General features: G+C 40.0%; 2 protein-coding genes across 2 annotated transcripts in view; one reads left to right on the top strand and one right to left on the bottom strand.

The window, feature by feature from the left end:
• LOC134287678 (uncharacterized) overlaps positions 1 to 25,000 on the bottom strand; it is a 182,627-nt gene that overhangs the window by 17,386 nt on the left and 140,241 nt on the right. The gene's annotated exons all lie outside the window — the stretch shown is intronic.
• On the top strand, positions 4,570 to 6,323 carry LOC109420506 (zinc finger and BTB domain-containing protein 24). Its single transcript, XM_062854996.1, has 3 exons — positions 4,570 to 4,763; positions 4,824 to 5,608; positions 5,991 to 6,323. The coding sequence occupies exons 1-3, from the start codon at positions 4,665 to 4,667 to the stop codon at positions 6,271 to 6,273; spliced, it is 1,167 nt and encodes a 388-aa protein (XP_062710980.1). The 5' UTR covers positions 4,570 to 4,664; the 3' UTR covers positions 6,274 to 6,323.

Raw genomic sequence — 25,000 nt, 5'->3', positions numbered from 1 at the left:
GACGGTTGATCGTATCCAGGTAGGGACACAGCTTCGACCGGGTTTCGAGCGACGGATCCGGTCTTCTTGGCTTGAGACGCTGCAACTCATCCTCATCGTCATCAAGCAGGTCTTCCAACTTCGGTTTCTTTGCCGGTGATGCTCCTGCCGGATGGGCTACAACCGAGTCTGCAAGTTTAGAGGTTAAAACGATAAAGCCAAAACCTACAGAAATCAGCTACTTACCAGATTTTGATTTGCGTTTTTTGTTGTCTGACATTATGTTTCACTAATGAGCTTGGAAATTGTTATTTTTTTCTAAAACAACACAGTTAAATTAGAAAAATTTCGAATTTCTACCGAGAAATAAATGAATAACACCGGAAAACGCAAATGCACTAAATATGTTTACAAACGTTCACTGACGTTTCCCGAAAATTGCCCTTCAGAATCATCGGGTTAGTCATGCACGGAACAGTGAAAGATTCCGTTAGCTAATGGTCAAAATTGAATTGTCCTTGCCGGTTGCAAAAATGGAACTTCGTTTAAGGGTCTGTGTCAATTGGCGAATTAAAATTAATTTTCACTTAAACTTGACAGTTCGATAATTATTTCCTTAGGAGAACTGTCAAGTTTAAGTGTTGAACTGTCAAATTTAAGTAAAAATTAGTTTTAATTCGCCAATTGACACAGACCCTAAAAGTGCAGCAGACGTTTGGTGCAAACGGTTTAATCGCACCGCTTCCGCCAAAATCAAATGTCAACAGCGATGCGATGTTTTTCGCATGCACTTTTGTTGCATTCTGCAGCGACTGACAGTTCTTTGACGTCTGTCAGTTGTTGAAGCTCGTGTTAAAGTTACCGAATAGAGCTTGCTGACGTTTATTCACCTCTCTCTTTCAAGCTTGCAGGCGGGATAGGATTCGTTTTCATCGGGAAACCTTTCCTGATGACAACAAATCCTATTCCGCCTGCATGTTTGAAAGAGAAAGGTGAATAAACGTCAGCAAGCTCTATTTCATTCGGTAAGTGAAACGTTGACATGTTGCAGTTATTGCACGTCTACTGTACAGGTTATGTCGTGAAAATGTTAAAGTTTGAAAGGAGAATACCAATTCCCTATCAGCCTAATCATCCCTTATTGGGTAAATTTACCGGTAAATCGATTTTTTCTATCCAGTTTTCAGAAAAAAAAAGATTATAGGGTAGAAGCTTCAGTTTCGTCTAGTCCGGAGTTTTAGCCATAGTGCGGTATTGAGTCTGTTGCGATCTAAATCGGCGTAAATTTATTTTTTACTAGTAGATCCTAATACAAAATGATGATTACAGCTGTGAAAATCACACATTTCGATTAAAAACTGGAAGAAAAAAATAAATTTCCTTTAAAAATCAGCTCCCATATATCTATTTTGGCCAGGGTGCTTCTAATTTGGCCACTCCCATAAGAAATACACGTGATTGCCCAACAAAAGTAGCTGCACAGACAAACAGACGTAACACTTCGAACATTTTTCGATTCAAATTACAGTCACGGAAACATATTCGCCCAATGCTAAAAGGACTAAGTTTAGCCCACCATCAACTAGATGGCGGTAGTGAGCAAGCGTCAAACTCGAACAAAAACGATACGAGCGCCGCGGTTGGGCAGTTGGCTCGGCAGTTGGCCAACTATCAAATTTTGAAAAACGCCGTTAAATTGGTGAACGATGGGAATTATCAGTGTTACGTCTGTTTGTCTGTGGTAGCTGCATAACAGCTTATGGAGCGAACGCTCTTGGAAGAAAGCTCGCATAAGCTCTTATACAGTAAAAATGTTAGTTGGGTGGCCAAAATATAAACCTAACTTACTAAGCACTGCGGCAGTGCTTCTATTTTGGCCAGTGCCTCTTTTAATACCAAATTCAAGTATTGGCTTGATTTCTGCATTTTTCCTTCAAAATATAGGTTGAAACTTTTCATTTGACATATTGGTTGTTTTCATATGATTATTGGTTATTTTTATAAAAATGATTTCCCTTAGACTGGCCAAACCGGTGCCCCGGAACGTTACAATTAGTTATTGACGGTTTCCCCCTATAGACACTATAGGTTCCATAGACTCGCGGAGACGAAGACAAACGATCTGTCAGCTCGTGCAGCCAAACGAGCATGACGTCACGATTTCAAGTCGTCACAGATAATCAGCAGGCGGGAGTCTGACGTTACTCCGATCTCACTAACACAAACAGCAGCGGAGGTGGTGCTTGATTCGTTGCGATGATTCAGAAATGCCGACTGGAAGTTGGCAGCGCGTTTTGTTATGAAAGCAACATATTTACAATAAAAAACTGATCTTTGCCTATTGGTGATTTGATGTTGCATGAAAAAGAAAGAAGAAGAACGATGGTGTTTTGAAAAAATCATATCCCTACAACACAGAGGAAGTTTTTAAAATGCCTTTATAAAATCTAAAACAAAATCTAATTAAAAACGGTTTGATGTACGGTGTTAAAGCCTGGAGCACATAGCGTCCGTTCCGTCGAGGTTTGCGTTTTTTTGACAGTTTTCCCATGGGAAATCTGTCAAACTACTGTCACGCACACGCAAACGTATCCATTGTGTGGGGCACTTCTAGACGAACATTTGAAAAGGGCCTATCTGCTTTTTGTAAACAAACATGTTTTTGCCTCTGCAGGGCCCATCTCCATCCACCCACGCACATCAACACCCTTAACAGATAGCTTGATGAACACTCTTTCTGATAAGGGTGTTGATGTGCGTGGGTGGATGCAGATAGACCCTACAGAGACAAAAACATTTTTGTTTACACAAAGCAGATAGGCCCTTTTCAATTGTTCGTCTAGACTTTAGACTTTGAACGGAATACAAATTAAGTACCTTATCAAGAAAAAATGTAAAAATTTAAATTTATACGTTCAACATGTAGTCCGTCCAATGTCTAACACCGTACATCAAACCGTTTTTAATTAGATTTTGTTTTAGATTTTATAGAGGCATTTTAAAATCTTTCCCTGTATTGGTGATTTGATGTTGCATGAAGAAGAAGAAGAAGAATGATGGTGTTTTGAAAAAATCCTATCCCTATAACACAGGGGAAGTTTTTAAAATGCCTCTATAAAATCTAAAACAAAATCTAATTAAAAATGGTTTGATGCACGCTGTTAGACTTTGGACGGACTACATATTGAACGTATAAATTTAAATTTACCATTTTTTCTTGATAAGGTACTTAATTTGTAGTTCGTTCAAAGTCTAACACCATACATCAAACCGTTTTTAATTAGATTTTGTTTTAGATTTTATAGAGGCATTTTAAAAACTTCCCCTGTGTTGTAGGGATAGGATTTTTTCAAAACACCATCGTTCTTCTTCTTCTTCTTCATGCAACATCAAATCACTAATTCTCGCGTTACATTTGAAAAGGGCCTATCCCTAAAATGTAAACAAATCGATTTTGATACCTTTCCATAGCATCCCCCAATAGTAACATACTGTGCAAACATCACCCGCCTAACCGTTAATCTTATCAGAATAAACCCCACCTTCAAAACGGCCGATCATTGCTTTTTTTTCCCAATCATTCATAAGCCCGTGCTCCAAATGGGCCAGTAACGGTAAAATTTTGTTTTCATTTGTTGGTCCTCTCGTTTAAAGGACCGACAACCGAAATTTTTCGGAGCGGCTCTCAGCCCGAGCGCCGAGAGCGAGAATTCTCTCTCTCAAAAACGCCCAAGCCTTGATACGATGTCAACAACGGACTCACTCGGGGGACCAACCCACGCTAAGAAAATTTTAGAAAGACTCACAATAAGGCGTACACCGGGTGAATCTTTTCAAATTAGCTTAACATGTTTATCTATAATGTTTCATACTTTTTTGATAACTTTTAATGCAAAATTGATTATTGAAGCATAGATACATCTATTCTTGTGTCATTAAAACGAAAAGCATGTTGAAAAATCCGAAAACTGTGAAATACGACTAGGAAATGTGATGGAAAATGTTTACATCGATTTTTCTCAATGTTTACGTTCTGGGGATAGGCCCTTTTCAAATGTAACGCGAGAATTGGTAATTTTATACAAAAAATCGATAGTCTTGATTTTCCGTGTAAGGAAGTTTCTGAAGGCTGTTAAACTGCCATCATTCTGTCGATTTGGCAACTCTGACTGCCGGTTTGTTTTTGTTGTGAATAAGGCATTTTATGAGACGTTTCAAATCAGCTGTTTTTTGAATGTTTACCAGTTTTAAAGTCCAACCGCTGGGCCCATTTATTTACATTTTCGCTAGCATAACATGTGATACAGGCCCATCCAACAAACGGGGTTCATTTAGCTGCAAAAATGCGTCAAACCGTCCACTATAATCAATACCCGTAGGACGCGGGGATGTTTTTTCATCTGCTAGTGACTTGATGCAGCTCGGGGGATTGATACATGCCACATTAGAAACCGAAACATCTCTGCCAGCTAAAATCTGATTGGCGCTCACCAAATGTTATGCTACTTTTCGCGAAAACAAAAACATCAAATGTAAACAATAACAATGAGCGGCCCACCGGTAGAACGTCTCGTAAAATAGCTTATTTCCAGATTTTCATATCAAATCGTCGTATTTTCGGTGGGTGGTGGCAATTTTCCGCCGTATCACTAGCAGCTAATCGGAACGATTTTCCTATCCGAGTTATGAATAGTTGTCGCGTCTGTTTGAAGCCATGTGCGGCCAATTCGCTTTATAAGAACCGCTTCTTCCGGGAAAAGTTCCAGGACATCCTGTGCATGTGGGTGAGTAGTTGTGGTGTTCGGCAGCATGAGTGATTTTATGAGCTTTTGTTTTTGTCTTAGCTGGACCCCAGAAGAGAATCTAGTTTGGTCGATGTGTGCAAGGAATGCGAGACCGATGTGGTCGAATTCTACAGCTTCAAACATAAATGTCGGGACATAATCCGAGGTGTGGAACATCCAACCCCCCTGATTGATGATCATGACAAAATTTCTCTGCCGGAAGACGAACATAGCTCAAATGCTTTGCAATCCCTGCTGGACAATTGCGCCGAAACGGTGGAGCTTTCGATTGAGACTTTGGAAAGTTTGAATACAGATGGAAAGGAGGGGACAGGTACTGCACCGAAGCCGAAAAAGGCGCCCAAGCCAAGACCGAAGCAATCACTTGGTCCGTCGATCAAAAAACGGAGATTCCGGTTCAGAACTCCGGAAGAGATCCTGAAGGAAAAGATGAGACCCAAAAGACCAATTCAACGCAAAACGGAAGCTGAAAAGGCAATGGACCCGGCCGAGTACAAGCGGTACTACTTCCAAAAGACCATGGAGAAATACAAGAAGACCTGCGAGATCTGCGGCAAGAGATTTCCTCCGGATCGGCTGGAAGGCCATATGAACGGCCATCGGGGATTGACTCCCTATAAGTGTGGGCACTGTGAGTTACAGTTCAACTGCAAGCTCAATTTGCGGGGTCACATCCAGCGGATGCACGTTACTGGGCGCGAAGTTAACTGCACCCTGTGCGGCAAGCAGCTTAGCAGTGAGATTACGCTCAAGAAGCACATGTTTGCGGTGCACGATGAAAAGAAGTTCCAGTGCACCTTGTGCGGGCTGAAGATACTTAGCAAGTTAGTATTATTCAGAACGATCTGGATTCTTCCTGACATTCATTCACAAGGCTTATCGTTATCAATTAAGTAAATCTCCTGTTATTTTTTTTTTTGTAATTTTTAATTTGTTGTTCTATTGTAAACAATAACCTTTTAGTTGTTACTTTACATGAGAGCAAGGTTAGGGATTGCTTGGAGTTGTTCCCTCGAATCTCAGAATGGTACTCGCGCGCATATAGGGGAAATTACCTATTCTCGGCCGTTTTGTTCTCTTCGTCTTTGGGGTTTTTTTTGAAACCTATTGAACTCAAAATTGGTTACAAATCCTTCGACTTATTTACCTACCGTGTTTGAAATATAAAACCTTAAACCTAAATTTAAAATCTTTCTTCCATTTCAGGCATTCGCTGCAACGGCACATGAACATCCACACTCAAACGAGAGACTACGTGTGTCCGCACTGTGGCAAAGCGTTCTACTGCCAGAGCGTGCTGACCATCCACCTGCGGACGCACTCCGGCGAGACTCCGTACACGTGCAACATATGTCCGAAGAATTTCATCCACCGGCGAATTTATGTGATGCACATGCAGAAGCTACACCCGGGAGAACCGCTGATGCAACTGAACGGGGCCAAAGCGCTGAAAGAAACGTTGATGAAGAAGTATCATAGTGGGATTTAGTGAGAGCAGAGTGTGGAGAATCAGAATAACATGCTATTGACTTTCAAGTATTACTCTCGGATTTCCAGTCTGTACAGAAAGAAAGCCAGTTATTTTCTCTAATACTCTTTAACATACAGATAAGTAATGGTAAGTACTTTTTAAGAAACATTATCGACCACAGAAATATTGGCTATGTACACACAGCTATCTGTTATTTATATGCTCCTCTAAGGAAGACAATGACAATAAACTCTACCAAGTTAAAGTACATGGCTGATGGTTGCGGAATGAGATAGGACCAGGTCTAAAGGCGTTGATGGATCAGAAAGCAGGCTCCAGAGACACGTTATCCATGGGACATTTGTGCCATTGCCAAAATAAAAACCTACTTCATCATCTACCTGAGGGAATAGTAAGCAAATTTGGATTTGGATGGGGATAAGGACATGTAGGGAACTTTGGAAGAGGGTACTAACGAGTAAGCGTACTAGTGATGTACCGAATATTCGGCCGGCCGAATATTCGGGCCGAATATCAGCCTTTTTTCGATTTTGCCGAATATTCGTTTAGCCGAATATTAAATGTATTATTCGGCCGAATATGCCGAATAGGCCGAATAATGACTAAACATAGCAACAACACGCTGAATCAAGAATTCAATTAATTGTAAAGTGGATTTTCGGGACATTTTATTTGAGAAAGTTACCTTTTCTGTGATGTAAAAACGTTTCTGAAGATCATGGCTGTCAAATTATACTTCCTTGTAAACGATCTTGCCATCCATGATAATTTCATGAGATTTTTAACAAGAAAATCGGCCGAATATCTGACCAACTATTCGGCCGAATATACGGCCGAATATTCGTTTCGCCGAATAATAACATTTGAAATATTCGGTATTCGGCCGAAGGCCGAATAGTACTATTCGGTACATCACTAAAGCGTACCATAAAGGGATCAATCAGCGCCTAGAAAAGGGCACAGTGATAACACATAAAGCGTACAGAGAGCCATATAAGTGCTTACCGAGTACTCCTTTGCTTCGTCATACGACGCACGACCTACTTTCGGGAATAAACTTTTCAGTAATATCCCGCAAATATTTGGGAGTATACCCTGTACCAAAACTGCCAACAAGTAGTTATTTTTTTTTTTTTTTCAAAACATGTCTAATATAATCAAATTCCTCCAGAAGTACAATGTAATACATTTGCTCCAGGAGATTTATAAGGAGAAAAGCAATTGATTCTATAGTAACGATAACCCGACCCGAAGCAAGAGAATCATAACTACAAGAAAAGATCAGGTTCAACTGAAGATGTAATATCCACACATCCGAAGAAGTGTCTGCTAAATGAGCATTCCAGAACTTTCTTTTATCAGAGAAAGTGAAATCGCCATTTGGCAAACGAAGTTCGTTCACTCGCAAATGCTTAGATTTCGCAAGGATTTTGTTTAACCGACTAACTTCACTAAAACTGTAAACATTCGTACAAAGGTTTTTCGTTCACCAAACCAGAGATCTTCTTGTAGGTCAAACGTCGTCTGTTTCAACTCTTTCTACATTGTATATCCTGACCTTGGCCAGATCAGAGTTCCATCAAGGGGTTCCGCTTGTGGTCTACACAGATCGCAGAGGACAAGCTTCTTCAAAAGCGTTCATGATGAAGGCAGTTGTAGTATCAACGGCATTGCCTAAACTACTTGGATTGTTATTGGATGGTGAGTATCCATGAAATTTGGCCGCAACCAAATAAGTTGGTTATCCGGAGATTCCTGAAACGCAAAGTTTGCGAAGAAACATTCAAGTTTTCAAAAAGATGTAGCGATCATCAGGTAGAGATTCTTCATGTGACACATGTCAATTGTTCAACTCGTGACTAATTCTGCTAGAGTAAAGCATTATGTTCCTCTCTAGCAGATGCCATGAAGATCAATTAGACGATCTCTCAAGTTAATGTCTGAACTGCCCAGATGATATGTTGAGCAATAGCATCCCTACAAACAATTAGCGGAAGGCCTTACGAAGTACAGTATTCGATGACTTTTTTGAAAGCATCCGTAGGGGACGGTTCATCATTCGGTAAATAACAGAACAATCGATGTATTTCCTGTTGAGCTTTCCAATAGATACATCAATGGTCCACTGCACGAATTTATGCTGACCTGCTTACTCTCACAGATAATTTGACGTTTGAGAGGTGCCGACACCGCTCAAACGTCAAATGTCGTGTGAGAGTAAGCAGGCCAGTATGTATTCGTGCAGTAATCCATTGTGACAGCACATACATTTCTGGTGGTTAGTTCAAAGATGAGTGTTGCGACGATTGCGTTGTTAACAAGCACACAGGCTCGAGGCATGACACGCAAGTTGGCATTTCATTTTTACTGAAAGTAGCAAACACCGCGTTCACAAGGTTTCCTAGATAAAAATTCCCCTTACGTAATTTAGGTTCTTGGACTAAGGCCACTTGGGCTGTACCATTTTGCATTGGTCTGCAAAGATTGATCGTTACTGTTCTTTTATGCTAAAGATTGATCTGAGCTATCCTAAACCATAGCCACTACCCAAAACTAGGCAAGATTAAACTCTTCGCAATCACGCCACAACAAAGAACAACAGCAATTGAACTAGAACGGTATCGATTGGAAAACGCCTAAGGCGAGGATACAAAGACCTACACTGTGTAAATCGCATAATGCGAAATCATATACCTAGGTAGAAATTTAAACTAAATAACATCTTCATAATCCCGCTCTTATTCAGCGTCAAGTTTGAGACTAAAGAAGGGCAGCTGATTGTTTCGGAGAAACTAAAAGCCTATTGCGCTATTTCTCCGGTTAGTGCAGTAAGTGCTATATACAAGCTTTGTGTCAAGAAAACAAGAAGTTTGTACTGGACTCAGTGCCGGATTTGGGCTTCGGTGGGCCCGGGGCAAACCCTATAAAGTGGGCCCCCAAGAGCAACATTTTGAAGATTAATAAACGTTTTTTTTTCAATGTTGTGTATTATTCGTATCTTTATATTTTTAATGTTTTTTTTTTGCGATCCAGGAAAAATCTTAGTAACACAACTGTTTTGTTCATTCAAATTATTAGTTAATCATGTATTTTGCATTGTTTTCAATGATAAAGAAAAAAGTTACGAACACTTATTTTAAAATGTTTCCTAAAACATCAAGATACTGCATTCAAATTTACAGCATAAATGTCATCTTATTCAGATAGGCATTACATATATTTTAAACATTTATTTGATTCATAAGATTTTTGCAAATTCTAGGACTTAGCGACTTTACGATTGCAATACATGCATATTCTTCGTGTATTTCAAGATTCAGATTGAACAAAGTTAGTAGCCCAGGGAGCAACTTTAGCAATAAATTCTAAAAAAAAAATGACAGTGAAACAGATGCGTAAAACCACTGTTCCGAGATGTTTCTGGAAACTGGATTTTCAAAACTCTCCCGATTTTTTTAGGAATCGCTATCTTCTATGTCCCATGATAACATCCGTCCTCAATGAACTTGTGCAGATGGATATTAAGAAGTTGTTTTCAGAATATGATCGTATTATCAACACACTGATGAACAAGTATTGTTTGCGTTACTCCGAAAAACTTAATCTTTTAACGCACTCTGTTTAGAGACGCTTTTGTGCAGTAGTTTTCACATAAATAAGTTTTTCTTCTGAACTCAATGAAAACTTCCTGGGGTTTACAAAAACAATAAAACAAAAACTTCGTTTTACTATATTGTTGAATACTGTAAAATCTCTCTAGAGCTGAATTTGCTGCAATCAAGCATTTAAACCAATCCCTCAACATAGTAATTCTGGGAAATACACTGACACCCTAAACAATTGAATTGCTAAGTAATTGAAATATTGTTTTTCAGCTTAATCGAGAGATTGAAGTTTTATTGCTTCAAAACAAAACCGAAAAATAAAGAAATCCCACAAAAACTTTGAATCCAATCTGCAAATAGTTCCAATGCTTCACAATTATGAAATTTTGGATTTCGATTTCAGATTATGAAACAATCTGAATACCCTTAAAGCACGTAATTATAACAACTCTAGGACATACAATAAATATAATCGTCTTTGATGTGCATTTTTATGAATTCGTTGAACAAAATATATAGTGCTTATGGATTCTTGGGGGGCCCCCCTAATCGGGGGGCCCGGGGCACTTGCCCCCTTTGCCCCCCCCTTGAAACCGGGCCTGACTGGACTGCAATTATGGACCACCCTTGCAAAAACAAAAAATAGTTGTCATTCATACCGAGACTTACTTTACGCTGTAAAATAAATTTACATTCGCTGAGAATTAAGCTTAATTACAATATGAATCACGTTTGCAGAGTTGGGCACTTTAATCCAAATTCGTTGGCTTGCATACAATTAAGTTATTATTTCGTCTGTGACATTATAATACAATTGGATTTGTTCCAACACCATATGTGCCACGGTTACCGGAATCATTGTATCCATTCCCATTCGGTATTTAATGGAACTGGTTCCTCTGGCATTCACTTCACTTAACGCTTATCTTGAACAAACGTATGCACAACCTCGCACGTTTAATCTGCATACACAAAACAACCTCGCCTGGTGTACCTACCCACCATTCGTCGCGGTATTTGTAAATCAGAAACCATTATTAAACGATTATGTAGAAGAGGTACCTAATAACACATTTGGACACTTTTTCAGCTGATTCAATTTGTATCCCAACCAAACTGACAAAGATCTCTAGTGTTTAACCAACGGGCTACGCGCGACGGTCGGATGGATATGCTGCACGTGGTGAAACTCTCCAGCATAATCAAACATAAACACGTTCCTCGGTACTACACTGCACGTAGTCTCATGGGAATCTCCTTCGGATGCTACCACGCGTGAAAGAAAATGGATCGCGAGAATGAACATTTCCCACAGCAAGATGCAATGTTCTAACTCTAAGAGAGAGCATGGTATTGACGGTGACAACGTGATGAGGAATATTTACAAATAAAATCTCTTCCCCTCTTTGCATAATGGTGAGGGGTTAAGTGCATCTTCGTGGTTCACGGGAAACGCATGCGTGCAGACCGTCGTCGTTGGTGGCGGTTGGACCGGCGATAATGAATACAGTGTGTCGATTGCATGCTTTTTATGAGATTAGTTATTTACTTTGAAACAAACTAAGGAAGTTCTTACAAGTAAAAGCATATTCTAGAACCAAGGTACGAATATTCGACAATATTCTTTCATCTTCTCCAGGTATAGAATCTTAGTGCCTGCTTCACGATTTGTATAGGTACTGGAATTGTGGAAGTGGTCAGCCAGGCTGAAATTTGGGCACAGCCAAAGAGACGTCTTACTCTACCCACTTCCCATCGTTTTGCTGTGCAACGGACTATTAAAATATTCTGTAGTTCGCAAAAATCTCGCTCATGGCGTTCGCATCGTTTTTGCTCCTGTATGACGTTTGCTCACTACTGCCATCTATTCAGTGGATTTGCGAAACACAACATAATTAGCATTGGACCATTATACTTTTGTGACGATGGTTTTAATCGCACTTTGTACCAAGTTCCAATCCTTTACCTAACCGATCAGGCTAAGGCCGGGGTGGCCTATGCTGTACATAGTAGCCGTCTCCATTCCTCTCGGTCCATGGCTGTTTGTCTCCAGTTCTGCACTATGCGTAGAGACTTAGTGTTGCCACATTGAGGACCGCCTCCAGCGATTACGATGTGATCGTCTTGTCCGAAACGTGGCTTCAGAACGATGTAAGCAATTCCGAGCAACACCGCTACTAGTCAGTTTCACAGAGGAGGTGGCGTATTGATCGCTGTTAGGAGATCCATCTCAAGCAATTCTGTTCGCCTTGAGAGATGTGACTCACTCGAGCAAGTTGTTGTGAAGCTATGCTTCCCGTCCAAGTCTGTTTATGTATGTGCAATTTATCTGAGGCCTAACAGTGATCCTGCCAAATTCACCGCCCACTCCGACAGTGTTCAACAAATAATGCGAAAGGCTGCCAGCGGGGACTCTGTAGTGATTGTTGGTGACTATAATTTGCCTCGTTTACGCTGGGCATATGATGACGATGTGGATTCATTCATTCCGACAAATGCCTCCTCGGAGCAGGAACTTGAGTTTACGGAAAGTATGATTGCCAGCGGTTTACTGCAGATATGTGATGTAAGTAATTCGAATGGTAGGCTGCTTGACTTGGTCTTCGTTAGCGACAGCAGATATGCCGAATTACTTGAAGCGCCATTTTCGATTTTACCTCTTGACCAACACCATAAAGCGCTCGTTCTTCGTCTATCCAATTCCTGCGAATTGGAGAATCCTCGTGCTGTTTTGGAAGATTATGATTTTGACTTCAATCGATGTGACTTCACCGCCGTTGCCGATGAGTTACGCTTGGTAGACTGGGAGGAATTATTTTGTGATGCCGAAGTAAACGAAGCAGTTGCAACCTTCTACGAAGTGATCTTTCGCATCATAAACAGGCACACACCGCTTCGGAGACGCCGACACCATCGCTCAAATAATCAACCATGGTGGAATGCTGAGGTCCGACACCGACGAAACGTACTTCGTAAAGCACGCCGTCGCTACCTGCGCCGCCGAACCCCCGACAATAGAATCCTTCTTCGCAGACTTGAGGCGGAGTACGACGATTGTGTTTCTTCCACGTTCCGTGAGTACATTCTCCGAATCGAAGACGAGGTTAAGGCGAATCCCTCTTCGTTTTGGCATTTTTTCAAAACTAGAAAAGATGCACAGGCTATACCGTCCGAAATGTCATTTGGTGACAAAACATCTCATAGTGTCGAGGATTCCGCTGAACTTTTTGCTGATTTCTTCAAATCAGTATATAGTCCGGACTCCCCCGCAGATTGTGTCGAAGTTTTGAATTCCCTGCCGTCGTACAACATTAATTTCCCGCGCCCTACATTTACCGTAGCAGATGTAACCATGGCACTTAAAGATGTAGATCCTTCCAAAGGTCCTGGATCGGATAAGCTTCCCCCAGCATGGTTTCGTGAAACACCGCTCCACTACAACCAACCTGATGGCGTACACTAGTTTACTTAACTCTAGCTTGGAAAAGCGCTTGCAAGTAGAAAGTGTGTATGTGGACTTTTCCAAAGCGTTCGATAAAGTCCCGCATGACCTAACTCTAAGGAAGCTCGATAAATTAGGATTTCCTGATTGGCTTATAACCTGGTTACGTTCCTACCTACGTGATAGATCCGCATATGTTAAACTGAAATCCGTAGCGTCATCTCGTTTTCCGACACCTTCAGGTGTCCCCCAAGGAAGCCATCTAGGACCTCTGATATTCGTGTTATTCGTTAATGATCTGAGCTACCGAATAAACTCACATCACCTCACGTACGCCGACGATCTTAAGATATACCGGATCATTAGCTCACTGGTAGATTGTGCAGCCTTGCAACAAGATGTCAACACTGTGGCTGCTTGGTGTGCTTCAAACGGAATGGAACTGAACGCGATCAAGTGTAAGCTAATTAGTTTCAGCAAGTCGCAAACGCTGTTGACTTTTGATTACAGAGCAAATGGGATAGCGCTGGAACGAGTGAACTCCATCAAGGATCTTGGAGTAATTATGGACAGCAAGTTAAGCTTTAACAACCACGTGACCTCGACAACCGCTAAGGCTTTTGCTGTGCTTGGGTTCATCCGACGGAATGCGTCTGAGTTCCGTGATGCGTACGCCTTAAAAACTGTTTACTGTTCACTCGTCTGAAGTATTCTCGAGTATGCGGTTCAAATCTGGGCTCCGTATAGGGAAACTCAAATCGGACGTATAGAAAGGGTCCAACGATGCTTCGTTCGCTATGCTCTACGGCAGTGGTGCTCATCCTGCGGCCCGCGGGCCGCATGCGGCCCTCCAAGCCTTAAGATGCGTCCCGCGGAATACTTTAAGACGAATGAAATTTTTGAACGATTATTTGAAATAACTCGTTAAATTTATTAAGAAATAAAAATAAATGCTGATCAATTTTCACAGTGTTGAACACAAATTATATGATAAATAAACAAAAAGAACAATCCGTTCTGGTAAGATTCGAAATCGCAACTCCGAATTATTTCGGTATTTCAGCCAAGTCACGAAGCCAGCTTATAGTTATTTATAAGTGGTACGAATCAAATAAAAGTTTGTTAAAAATGTAATCTTGAATCATTTAAAAATTAGTTGCAGTTTTTAAGCGCAGACAATGCAACGCTGAGCAAATATTTCACATTTCGCCTTTCCGAAGAACATAAAAACACAAAGCACGAAGTTTTTGACAAAATTCTCAACAAATCTCAACTTGGTTGCCAATATTGTTTAATTTTCACTGTTTGTTTAAATTTCTATTATAAGACTCGCACATTTTTCGAAACAAAACTTACGAACCGAATTTGAATTGTCCAAGCGAAACTCCTGAACGAACTTAAAGAAAAAAATCTCAGACGAGAATCATTTAGCGTCTCCTGTGCCCTTTTGGAGAAACTTTTGGATACATTTTTGGAGAAACTCCAGGAAACATTATTGTTGAAAAATTTCAATCAACTCCAAGCGAAATATATGGAGACATTCAAATCATCTTGGAGAAAATAAACCTGAAGAAACTCAATGAGAAAGTTGTGGCGATAATGGATGGAAATTATAGGAGCATCTCCTAGAAAAATGTTGTGGTGCCACTCTAACAGAAATTTCTTAAACAACTTTAGAATAAATTTTTGAGCAACAAAAAGAGAATTTTCAGGAGTAACTACAAACAAGATACCAGGACCAACTGCATCAAGACACAAAAGATCCCTAGAACGCCTGAGGAAAATTTGAAAAAAAAATTTGAAGCAACTTATGCGGCAACTTTAGAAGATAATGTTGAAGAAACTTCCATAAACAATTGTTAAAAATCTATTTTTTGAAGAAATTTAATGATGAAGTATTTCATCAACTTTAGAAGAGACTTATGGAAAGAATTCACCAAAATCTTCAAGAAACTCCTGGAAAATTTTCGGAAAAATCCGGAAGCTATTCTAGGAGAAATTCTTGGAAACGATTAATGAGGAATTCCTGAAGTAACTTCAGGGCAGTTCCAAAGGCAAATCCAAGAGGAGTTCTTGGAGGCGTTCCAAGAAAATTCTAGAAAAACTAAAAGAAACTTCAAGAAATTTCTCGAAAACCTTCAGTAGCAACTCCACAAGAAATTTCAGGTGAAAATCCAGCAAACCTTTTTGGAGCGATTCAAAAGAAATTCTTGTAAAAGCTGTTTGACAAGTTCTTGAAGTGGCTTCAAGGCAATAGGACAGATCGATGAAGTACTAGATTTGTAGTAATGAGCTGAATTTTAGTATGGTGAGAAGGTCAATTCTCCGTTTCTGCAGTGAAATGGTGCAAAAAGCGTGGGTTTGATGATTCCTTGCCTAATTTGATGCTGTTTGAGCAAAACTTTGGGCAACAGTGTTGTTGTTTTCTCCATTTCTTGCAACATAAACAACATAGTTATCTAATGTTTTACTCAAACAGCATCAAATTAGGCAAGGAATCATAATACCCACGCTTTTTGTACCATTTAATTGCAGAAACAGAGAACTGACCTTCTCACCATACTAAAATTCAGCTCATTACTACAAATCTAGTACTACACCCAACGTGCCCCATTCTAGGTGCAACTTCTAAATTGTTTGTTTGAATTTCAATTTGAAGCTCAAACGTTTTTCTCAACCAAACTAATGAAGATTATAAAGTTTGACCCTTACACAAGTTCTGAACAGTTCAGATTTTTAATAAATATGCTTTAGAATTGTTCTTTTTGTTGTTTTTGTGCATAGATGTTTTATGCGGCCCGCAGGTCGATCCCGAATTGCAAATTTGGCCCGCGGTATCCTCCAGCCTGAGCACCACTGCTCTACGGAGACTGCCGTGGTCTGACCCACTGCAGCTGCCACCGTACAACGACCGATGTCAACTTATAAGACTGGAGCCATTGCGCACGCGCCGCTTGTATCTACAAAGAATGTTTGCGTACGATGTGCTTAGCAACAGGATTGACTGCCCAGAGCTTCTTCAGCAAGCGCGTTTCTTTGTACCTGCACGCCGAACACGCCAGCGAACTTCATTCATGATTGCTCGGCATCATACAGTTTACGGCCAAAACAATCCGTTAGAGCAATGTTTCAATGCACTTAATGATGTTGATTGTTTTGACTTTAATATAAGTAGAACTCGTTTTAAGAACATTATTGGGAATAGTATATAATTAAGCATTAAATCAGTCTGTACAGCCCAGCTGAAGACGGTGAAAATAAATAAAAGTAGCAACATTGTTGTTACATTCAGAAATGAATTACATAATTTCGAAAAATGATGTTTTGGGTCCAATTAATCTCTTTGAGGATGTTGAAATGGTCTTAATGCAACTGTTTGACTGTCGTTCCCAGGATTTCTTCAAAAAGTTCCTTGGAAACTCCTCCAAGAGTTTCTTGGGAAATCCTGTAGGAATGCCTCAAGAATTTCTTTCAGCAGTTCATCAGGAATTCCTCTAGAAGTTGCACGGGAAATTTTTGCTAGGCAATTCCTTCAGGAGTTCCTCAGGAGGAAACTGAAGGAAGTACCTGCCAAATTTCTCCAGGAAATAAAAGAAATGTCATCCAGGAGTTCTTCGGAAAATCAACCAGAAGTTCCTAAGCAATTCCTCCTGGTATTTCTCGGAAATTCTTCGAAGAATTCCTGAAGGATATGCCCAATAGTTCTACGGGAATTTCTCCAGGAGTTCTTCTGAAATTTCTATAGCAGATTTATGAAATTCTCCCAAGAGTTCTTCGGCAATTTTTCCCAGGAAATTCATTCATTCTCCGGGAGTTTCCGCAGGAGTTCCTCAGGAATTTCTCTGTAATTTCTTCAGAAGTTGCTCGAGAATCCCACCAGTACTTTACTATTACTTTAGAGCTTTTAGTAGAACTTGTTACTTCAGACTCTAGTTTAATTTAAAAACACTTCACTAATACTTCACTTTTGCAAAAGAAAATAAAAAATGAATAACTCTTTTAAAGAAAAACTAGAAAGGACGAGCAAATTCCTTTTAATTCTACTACTGTGCTTATCTTCGGACAGATAGGCCTATTTCTTCTGTGACTTACAGACTTCTTCAGTGTCAAGTGCTCGACTGAAGAAAACCTCGCATTCGTTGTGGTATTTATACTAGGAGTGTCCTCTGCACGTAGGGTCCATGTTTCGTGCCCATAGAGGACTACCGGTCTAATCAGCGTTTTGTGGATAGTAAACGTTGGGTTACGGCGAACTTTATTCGATCGTAGAGTTCTGCGGAATCCAAAGTAAGCACGATTTCCTGCCACAATGCGCCTCTAAATTTCTCTGCTGGTGTCGTTGTCGGCGGTCACCAGTGAGCCCAAGTACAAGAATTCTTCAACCACTTCGTTTTCATCACCATCGATCGAAATTCGGGGTGGCGGGCACGGTGATTCCTCCCTGGAGCCCTTTGCCATCATGTACTTTGACTTCGACACATTAATGACTAATCCGATTCGCCTGGCTTCACTCTTTAGTCGGATGTACGTTTCCGCCATCGTCTCAAATTTACGAGCAATAATATCAATATCATCGGCGGAACCAAGCAGCTGAACGGACTTCGTGAAAATCGTCCCATTCGTGTTTATCCCCGCTCTCCTTATTACACCTTCAATGTTGAACAGCAAGCACGAAAGACCATCACCTTGCCGTAACCCTCTGCGAGTTTCGAAGGGACTCGAGAGTGTCTTTGATACTCGAACTATGCACATCACTCGATCCATCGTCGCCTTGATCAACCGTATCAGTTTATCCGGGAATCCGTATTCGTGCATAATCTGCCATAGCTGTTCTCGATCGATTGTATCATACGCCGATTTGAAATCGATGAACAAGTGATGTGTGGGCACGTTGTATTCGCGGCATTTCTGCAACACCTGGCAGATGGTGAACATCTGGTCCGTTGTAACGCGTTCACTAATGAATCCAGCCTGATGTTGCCCCACGAACTCTCTTGCAATCGGTGATAGTCGGCGGCATAAAATTTGAGAGAGTATCTTGTAGGCAGCGCTCAGAAGTGTAATCGCGCGGTGGTTCCCGCAATCCAACTTGTCGCCCTTTTTGTAGATGGGACACACGATACCATCCATCCATTCCTCCGGTAATACTTCCTCCTCCCAAATCTTGGTAATGACCCAGTGTAGTGCTCTCACCAGTGCACAGTGGCTGATTTCGACATTTTAGCGCGCTTAATTAATAACTTTTTTACTATGAAGTTTAGCGTCATGGTATCTTCGGGAAAGTTTTTCACTATAATACGGAGCTTCTTTTGAGCTTCTGTGAAAAATGATCAATCCCCCTAAAAGTGAGATAGAAAATTTATTTTTTGAATTTTTCAAGATACGAGGTTGGTGTCTTCACAAAAGTTGTAGAAGATGTTGTTTGGAGTAACTTTGCCGAAGACACTAAGTTTGTAACTCCGTTACTTTTCAAGATACGTTACGTTTTCTTTCATCGACCCCTTGAAAAAGGTTTTTGCCCAATAACTTTCTAAAAATTGATTCTACAATTTTCTCATGTTCAACAAAGTTATAGATAATGGTAAAACACACAACTTTGCCGAACATGACATCCCGCTAATTCCAAAGTTAAAATAGTTATAACGGTTTTTATAGTTTTTTGGGCCATATTTCAAGCATATATAACTTAGCTATAGGCAAATATATGCAAATTTCCTTTTACGCATGTAAAAGTACATGTAATTGCCTCTCTTAGAAAGTCAAAATCATCAAACTGTAAGAAACTGTAAGATGGTTTTTGTATAGAAACTTACATCCATTTATGTTACTCTTATATGGGATTTATATATATTTTCAACATATTTATTTGACAGTTCATGTCAGCTTGCATTTTTATTGTTATTGTTAGTGTGTGTTAATATAATAAAAGGTTTGTTGTGTATTCTGGATCATTCATGAAGTACGTAACATAAAAACTCACCAACTACTTCTATTTTCTTACTAGCTCACAATGCTCCACGTAGTCCACGAAAAAAAGCGCATAAATTGAAACTTCTTTCGTCGGATCACGATTTAACAGCAGCTTTCTTTGAAGTGTAATAAGATTTATAATTTACTATAACCAATGTAGACATAGATATGTACTAGTGAGAGCGTTGACAGAATACAGACACTTCATTCGCTCTTATCGTGGACTACGTGGAGCACTTGAGTTAGTAAGACAAAAGAATTAGATGGTAAGTATTTATGTAACATACTTCACGAATGATCCAAAATGCACCACAAACCTTTCTTTATATTAACACACTTACAATATCAATAAAAATGCAAGCTGACATGAAATGTCAAATAAATATGTTGAAAATATATATAAATCCCATATAAGAGTAACATAAATGGATGTAAGTTTCTATACAAAAACCATCTTACAGTTTCTTACAGTTTGATGATTTTGACTTTCTAAGAGAGGCAATTACATGTACTTTCACATGCGTAAAAGGAAATTTGCATATATTTGCCTATAGCTAAGTTATATATGCTTAAAATATGGCCCAAAAAACTATAAAAAACCGTTTTAACTATTTTAATTTTGGAATTAGCGGGATGTCATTTTCGGCAAAGTTGTATGTTTTACCATTATCTATAACTTTGTAGAACATGGGAAAATTGTAGAATCAATTTTTAGAAAGTTATTGCGCAAAAACCTTTTTCATGGGGTCGATGAAAGAAAACGTAACGTATCTTGAAAAGTAACGGAGTTACAAACTTAGTGTCTTCGGCAAAGTTGCTCCAAACAACATTTTCTACAACTTTTGTGAAGACACCAACCTCGTATCTTGAAAAATTCAAAAAATAAATTGTCTATCTCACTTTTAGGGGGATTGATCATTTTTCACAGAAGCTCAAAAGAAGCTCCTTATTATAGTGAAAAACTTTCCCGAAGATACCATGACGCTAAGCTTCATAGTTAAAAAGTTATTAATTAAGCGCGCTAAAATGACGAAATCAGCCACTGTGCAGTGCTTCTCCACCGTATTTTAGAAGCTCGCTTGGTAGTTGATCTGCTCCAGCGGCTTTGTTGTTTTTCAACCGGCCAACCTCCTCCTCAATCTCTTGGAGGCCAGGGGCCGGGATTCTTTCGTCCTGTGCACATACTCCAAGATCTGTTACCACGCCACGTATGGCACTTGCAACGTCGCCATTGAGGTGCTCATCGTAATGCTGCCGCCACCTCTCGACCACCTCACGCTCGCTCGTGAGAATATTCCCGTGATTATCTCGGCACATGTCGGCTTGTGGCACGGCTGACAATAGTACTAGCCGTGAAATTCGAAGGCACATCATCAGTGGAATGAAGTCGTGCCTACTAAGGGCTCCAAAAGAAGCTGCGGTCTAAAAAGATTCATTCAACGCACTAAGTGCATTATGTACAAAACGCTAATACGACCGGTGTTCATCTACGGACACCAGACATGGACTATGCTCGAGGATTAGCAAGCACTCGGAGTTTTCGAGCGACGCGTGTTAAGGACGATCTTCGGCGATGTGCAGGAGAATGGCGTGCGGCGGAGAAGGATGAACCACGAACTCACAGCACTTTACGGCGAACCCAGCATCCAGAAGGTGGCCAAAGGGGGAAGGATACGGTAGGCAGGACATGTTGCAAGAATGCCGGTCAACAACCCTGCAAAGTTGGTGTTCGTGACTGATCCGGTTGGTATAAGGAGGCGTCGAGCGTAGAGAGCACGATGGGCGGACCAGGTGGAGCGTGACCTGGCGAGCATTGGGCGTGACCGGGGATGGGGAGCGGCAGCCACAAACCGAGTATTGTGGCGAACTATTGTTGATTATGCGTTCATGTTGTGCAAAGAAATGCATGTATGTGTAGGCCATTATCGTTGAAACTACTAAGAAGGGTTAAATAGTGAACCACACAAAATAGCCCTACCTAGATACACTTCTGTACCACATCTTCTTGAATGAAACTACGAAACCGTACTCCACCACGCGCCCGTCCCAACTAATGTTGTATACTGCTCCTCCATTCATCCCACCCAAGAAAAGCGTCAACCACCACCCACCCATCCAACGAGCGGCTGGCAGTAGAACCGTAGATGACCACGGTAGAATCAACAACAGTCGAATGAACCGGCACCACAACACACAACAGTGAATCGGACGTGCATCCAGCCAGCCACCGCGCACCAGCATCAGCAGACGACATCCTCCTTCACGGGAGGCAGCCAGTGTGCAGAGACTACATCCATCCCGGTGCGCGATATTTCCGATTAGTTTCCGTTGGGAAGCGCTCGCGGTAACATCTCTCTCGCGCGCGCGCGTTCGGTCTGCTCGACAGGTGCCCCCTTGTGGAAGTACCAACATCAGGTGGTTAATAATTTTTCGCAGTTGAATTGTGGTGAACGTGCGGTGCGAGCCTAATCAAGTGTGCAAGTGTCGCATTTATCACGTTGATCTTTCCGAGAGTGTCTTCCCGAAGGGAAGAGGAGGAGTGCTTCAAGTGGATGTCTCGCTGCGGGAAGCGCAAAAAGTGCAAGTGCGAGCGTTCTGATGGAGTGTGTGGGACGGTGCTTCTCTAATCAGTGAAGTCTTTTGTATGCTGATCTCCGCGCGACGAGTTTCTTTGTGATCTTTATCGCGACCGGCGCGTATCCGGATGATTAGCAGTGACTGTTACTAGCGGACGGTCTGGGCGGATTCTAAAAGACCAATTCTCGAGTGATCACCGTCGGATTGGCCGTGTAATGGAGAAAAGTTTTGCTTAATTGGACGGAAGTTGTGTTGGGTCGGATTGAAGAATAACAAAGGTTTTGAATGTATAAAGTTATTCCGGCTGGAAGCAGTTCATTGATTCGAACGTTGGTCAACTAGAAGCGACAGCAACCGGGCTGAATCGAAGCGATACCGATTATTATTATTCAAAGTGCACAAAATCTATGCTGCTGTGAGGTGTTTTCATTGCATCATGACTGCGAAGGACTTTGCATAATTTTACGTAAACTTTACAGCATTGAGCTACACTGACTGCCAACTGGTATGACAGGTGAGGGTCGACGCGTAGCATGAGACATTTGTGATCTGTACGCATTAGGTTTCTAATTCAAGGATTAAAATTTATGATGTATAGGGTTAGGCAGGGGGCCCTAAATTGGGCTATCAATTTTGAACCAATTTACTTTAATTTTTGTACACGATACTGTATTATGTCACCGTGTCTCAAAAATGAAGTTAGTTGGTTTTATTACTACTGGTTATTACTGGTCTACTCATGATTGACGACAAATAAATAAATAAATAAATAAATAAATAAAATGATTGAGTCATAGCAGCAAGTGCCCAAAATGAAAACTGATTTATTTCTACCATAATTTGAGCAACATGTAGATTTTAAATGAGTGCAACCATCTTTTGTGAACGTGATCTGTTGTTCAGAAAATTTTTCTTGTTGATTTACATCGTTAAAAGGTGAAAATCAACTATGGCGAATGATTGGTACTATAGTTATAATTTGAACGCTAACCTTAATGCATATTTCCCATGGAGATTTTCAGAATAACTGCTATCAACAACACTAGAAACTTCAACTTCTAAAACTGAACACTTGTGTAGAGCTCCTAAAGCGAAGTCTTGAAAATTTTTCTGGAATTTTTTTAGTAAAATTATTTGAGGAATTACTCTAAGACATCTTGTATTGTATTGCTCGAATTTATTTTTATCATAGTAAAATTTCGCACACGACTTCGTAGCGGGTAACGAACGCAATTTCGCTTGAGTGCCTGATAGATCCGTCGGATGCACAGCAATTGGCTTCTTTAGTGGTGTTGGGATAATTCCATATTCTGAATCTGCATGCCAAACTGAGCCGAAATCCAAATTTTCATCAATTTTGGTGCCCGGGAACCTATTTAAATATCAATTTGAAGTTTGTATGGGAGCGATATGTCGAATCACCTCTCGTTGCATTTTGTACTGGGCGGAGCTGTCAAACAGTTGCCCAGCTGTCAAAAGGTGATTTCGAAAAATCTCTTTGAAATTGATTTTAGGTATCAAAATAAAGTTCTAAAAATCTGAAAAAAATCATAGTGCCTCAGGAAAAGGTGCTCTTTCGAAAAAAATCAAAAAAATAATACTTTTTTCAAAATTTAAAAGCCCAATTGGCTTCTTTAGCGGTGTTGAGATAATTCCATATTCTGAATCTGCATGCAAAATTAAGCCGAAATCCAAATTTTCATGAATTTTGATGCCCGGGAACCTATTTAAAAATCAATTTGAAGTTTGTATGGGAGCGATTTGACGAATCACCCCTCGTCGCATTTTGTACTGGGTGGAGCTGTCAAACGGTTACCCAGACGTCAAAAGGTGATTTTAAAAAATCTCTTTGAAATTGATTTTAGGTACCAAAATAAAGTTCTAAAAATCTGAAAAAAATCATAGTGGCTCAGAAAAAGGTGCTCTTTCGTATAAAATCAAAAAATCGATACATTTTTCTTAATTTAAAAACCCAATTGAACGAAATAAGTTTGATTCATGTAAAATGTCGCTAAGAAATGATAATTCAGTAGATTTTCAAAGTATCACAGTATTGACTCCTGTTATAATTGACTCATGAGAAATCCAATTAAATAAGTGTTACAATTGTATACATATATATCACTCATTCTTCGAGAATCACCAACTTTTTGATAGTAGATACTTATAGAACCTTGGCAAATCAAATTACAAGGTTTTTCATGGCATTTTATCAAAAAATTTACCCAGATTAATATTATTTTAAGGACAAGGTATTTGTAGTTCATATCTCCATTTTTCCCGAGCACAAATCTAGAGGCTTGTCAAACGTATCTGGCTGAAAATGTACCTTGATTCTTGCTTCCGCACAGTAAACATTAAATTACATTTTCTGCCAGGTCTGTATGACGGTTCTCTAGATTTTTTCTTGAAAAAATTGGAGCTATGTTGGAGTACCTTGCCCTTTAACGAATTCAAGACATACCACCAAAAGCTCCTACAGACATTACTAGTCTTAGCATTATAAAGGGGATTTCCTTCATTAATCTAGGCTTTTATTGGTATTTTGCTCCATTATTTTGCCACATAAAAAGTTCCCTCGGAAGGTCACGTAATTTCCTTTTAAGAAATAGTATTTCTCGAAATATTTCAACAACTCAGCCAGAAAATACATAAAGAATTGCATTTGGAATTATTCCATGTTTTTGTTGAGGTGGAAAAATATTATTTATGCAAAAATAAATTCAGATGTTCCATAAAAAATCTTCGGAGATTTTCGTAACAATATAAACGGGTATGAAGTTTGGAAATATTCATCCCATGTTTTTCCTGTGTTCCTCAGAAAACCGTTCAAGGAAACACACTAGGGAGTGCTTCAAGAAATCCCTCACTATGTATATTAAGTAAAATGATGGAATCGTCAGTTTTCTGACGTACTACGGTCAGGGAGGTAAATGAAGCTATTAAGGGGTGCTATATTTTGAGGTGCGTGAAAATAAGGAAAAGTTTGAACAATATTTAATATGTAAAATCAGCTTGAAACCATGAAAAAATAGTACTAACTACTAAAGTTATAACATTTTTTGTCAAACGTGTTGTGTTTAAAGAGGTTTGCCGTGACTATGATTACAGTCTAACGGCTCAACTGAAA

This window comes from Aedes albopictus, chromosome 2 (assembly GCF_035046485.1).
Source record: "Aedes albopictus strain Foshan chromosome 2, AalbF5, whole genome shotgun sequence".
Lineage (NCBI taxonomy): Eukaryota > Metazoa > Arthropoda > Insecta > Diptera > Culicidae > Aedes > Aedes albopictus.
The sequence above is the reverse complement of the archived record's forward strand: the minus strand, read 5'-3'. Positions and strand labels throughout refer to the sequence as shown.

What these genes read in the sequence shown, in the direction of transcription:
- LOC109420506 (XM_062854996.1), top strand. Translation starts at nt 4,665, where the DNA reads ATGAATAGTTGTCGCGTCTGTTTGAAGCCATGTGCGGCCAATTCGCTT. An exon ending in AGGACATCCTGTGCATGTGG is followed by an intron (nt 4,764 to 4,823) that starts GTGAGTAGTTGT and finishes TTTTTGTCTTAG; the next exon opens with CTGGACCCCAGAAGAGAATC. An exon ending in GGGCTGAAGATACTTAGCAA is followed by an intron (nt 5,609 to 5,990) that starts GTTAGTATTATT and finishes CTTCCATTTCAG; the next exon opens with GCATTCGCTGCAACGGCACA.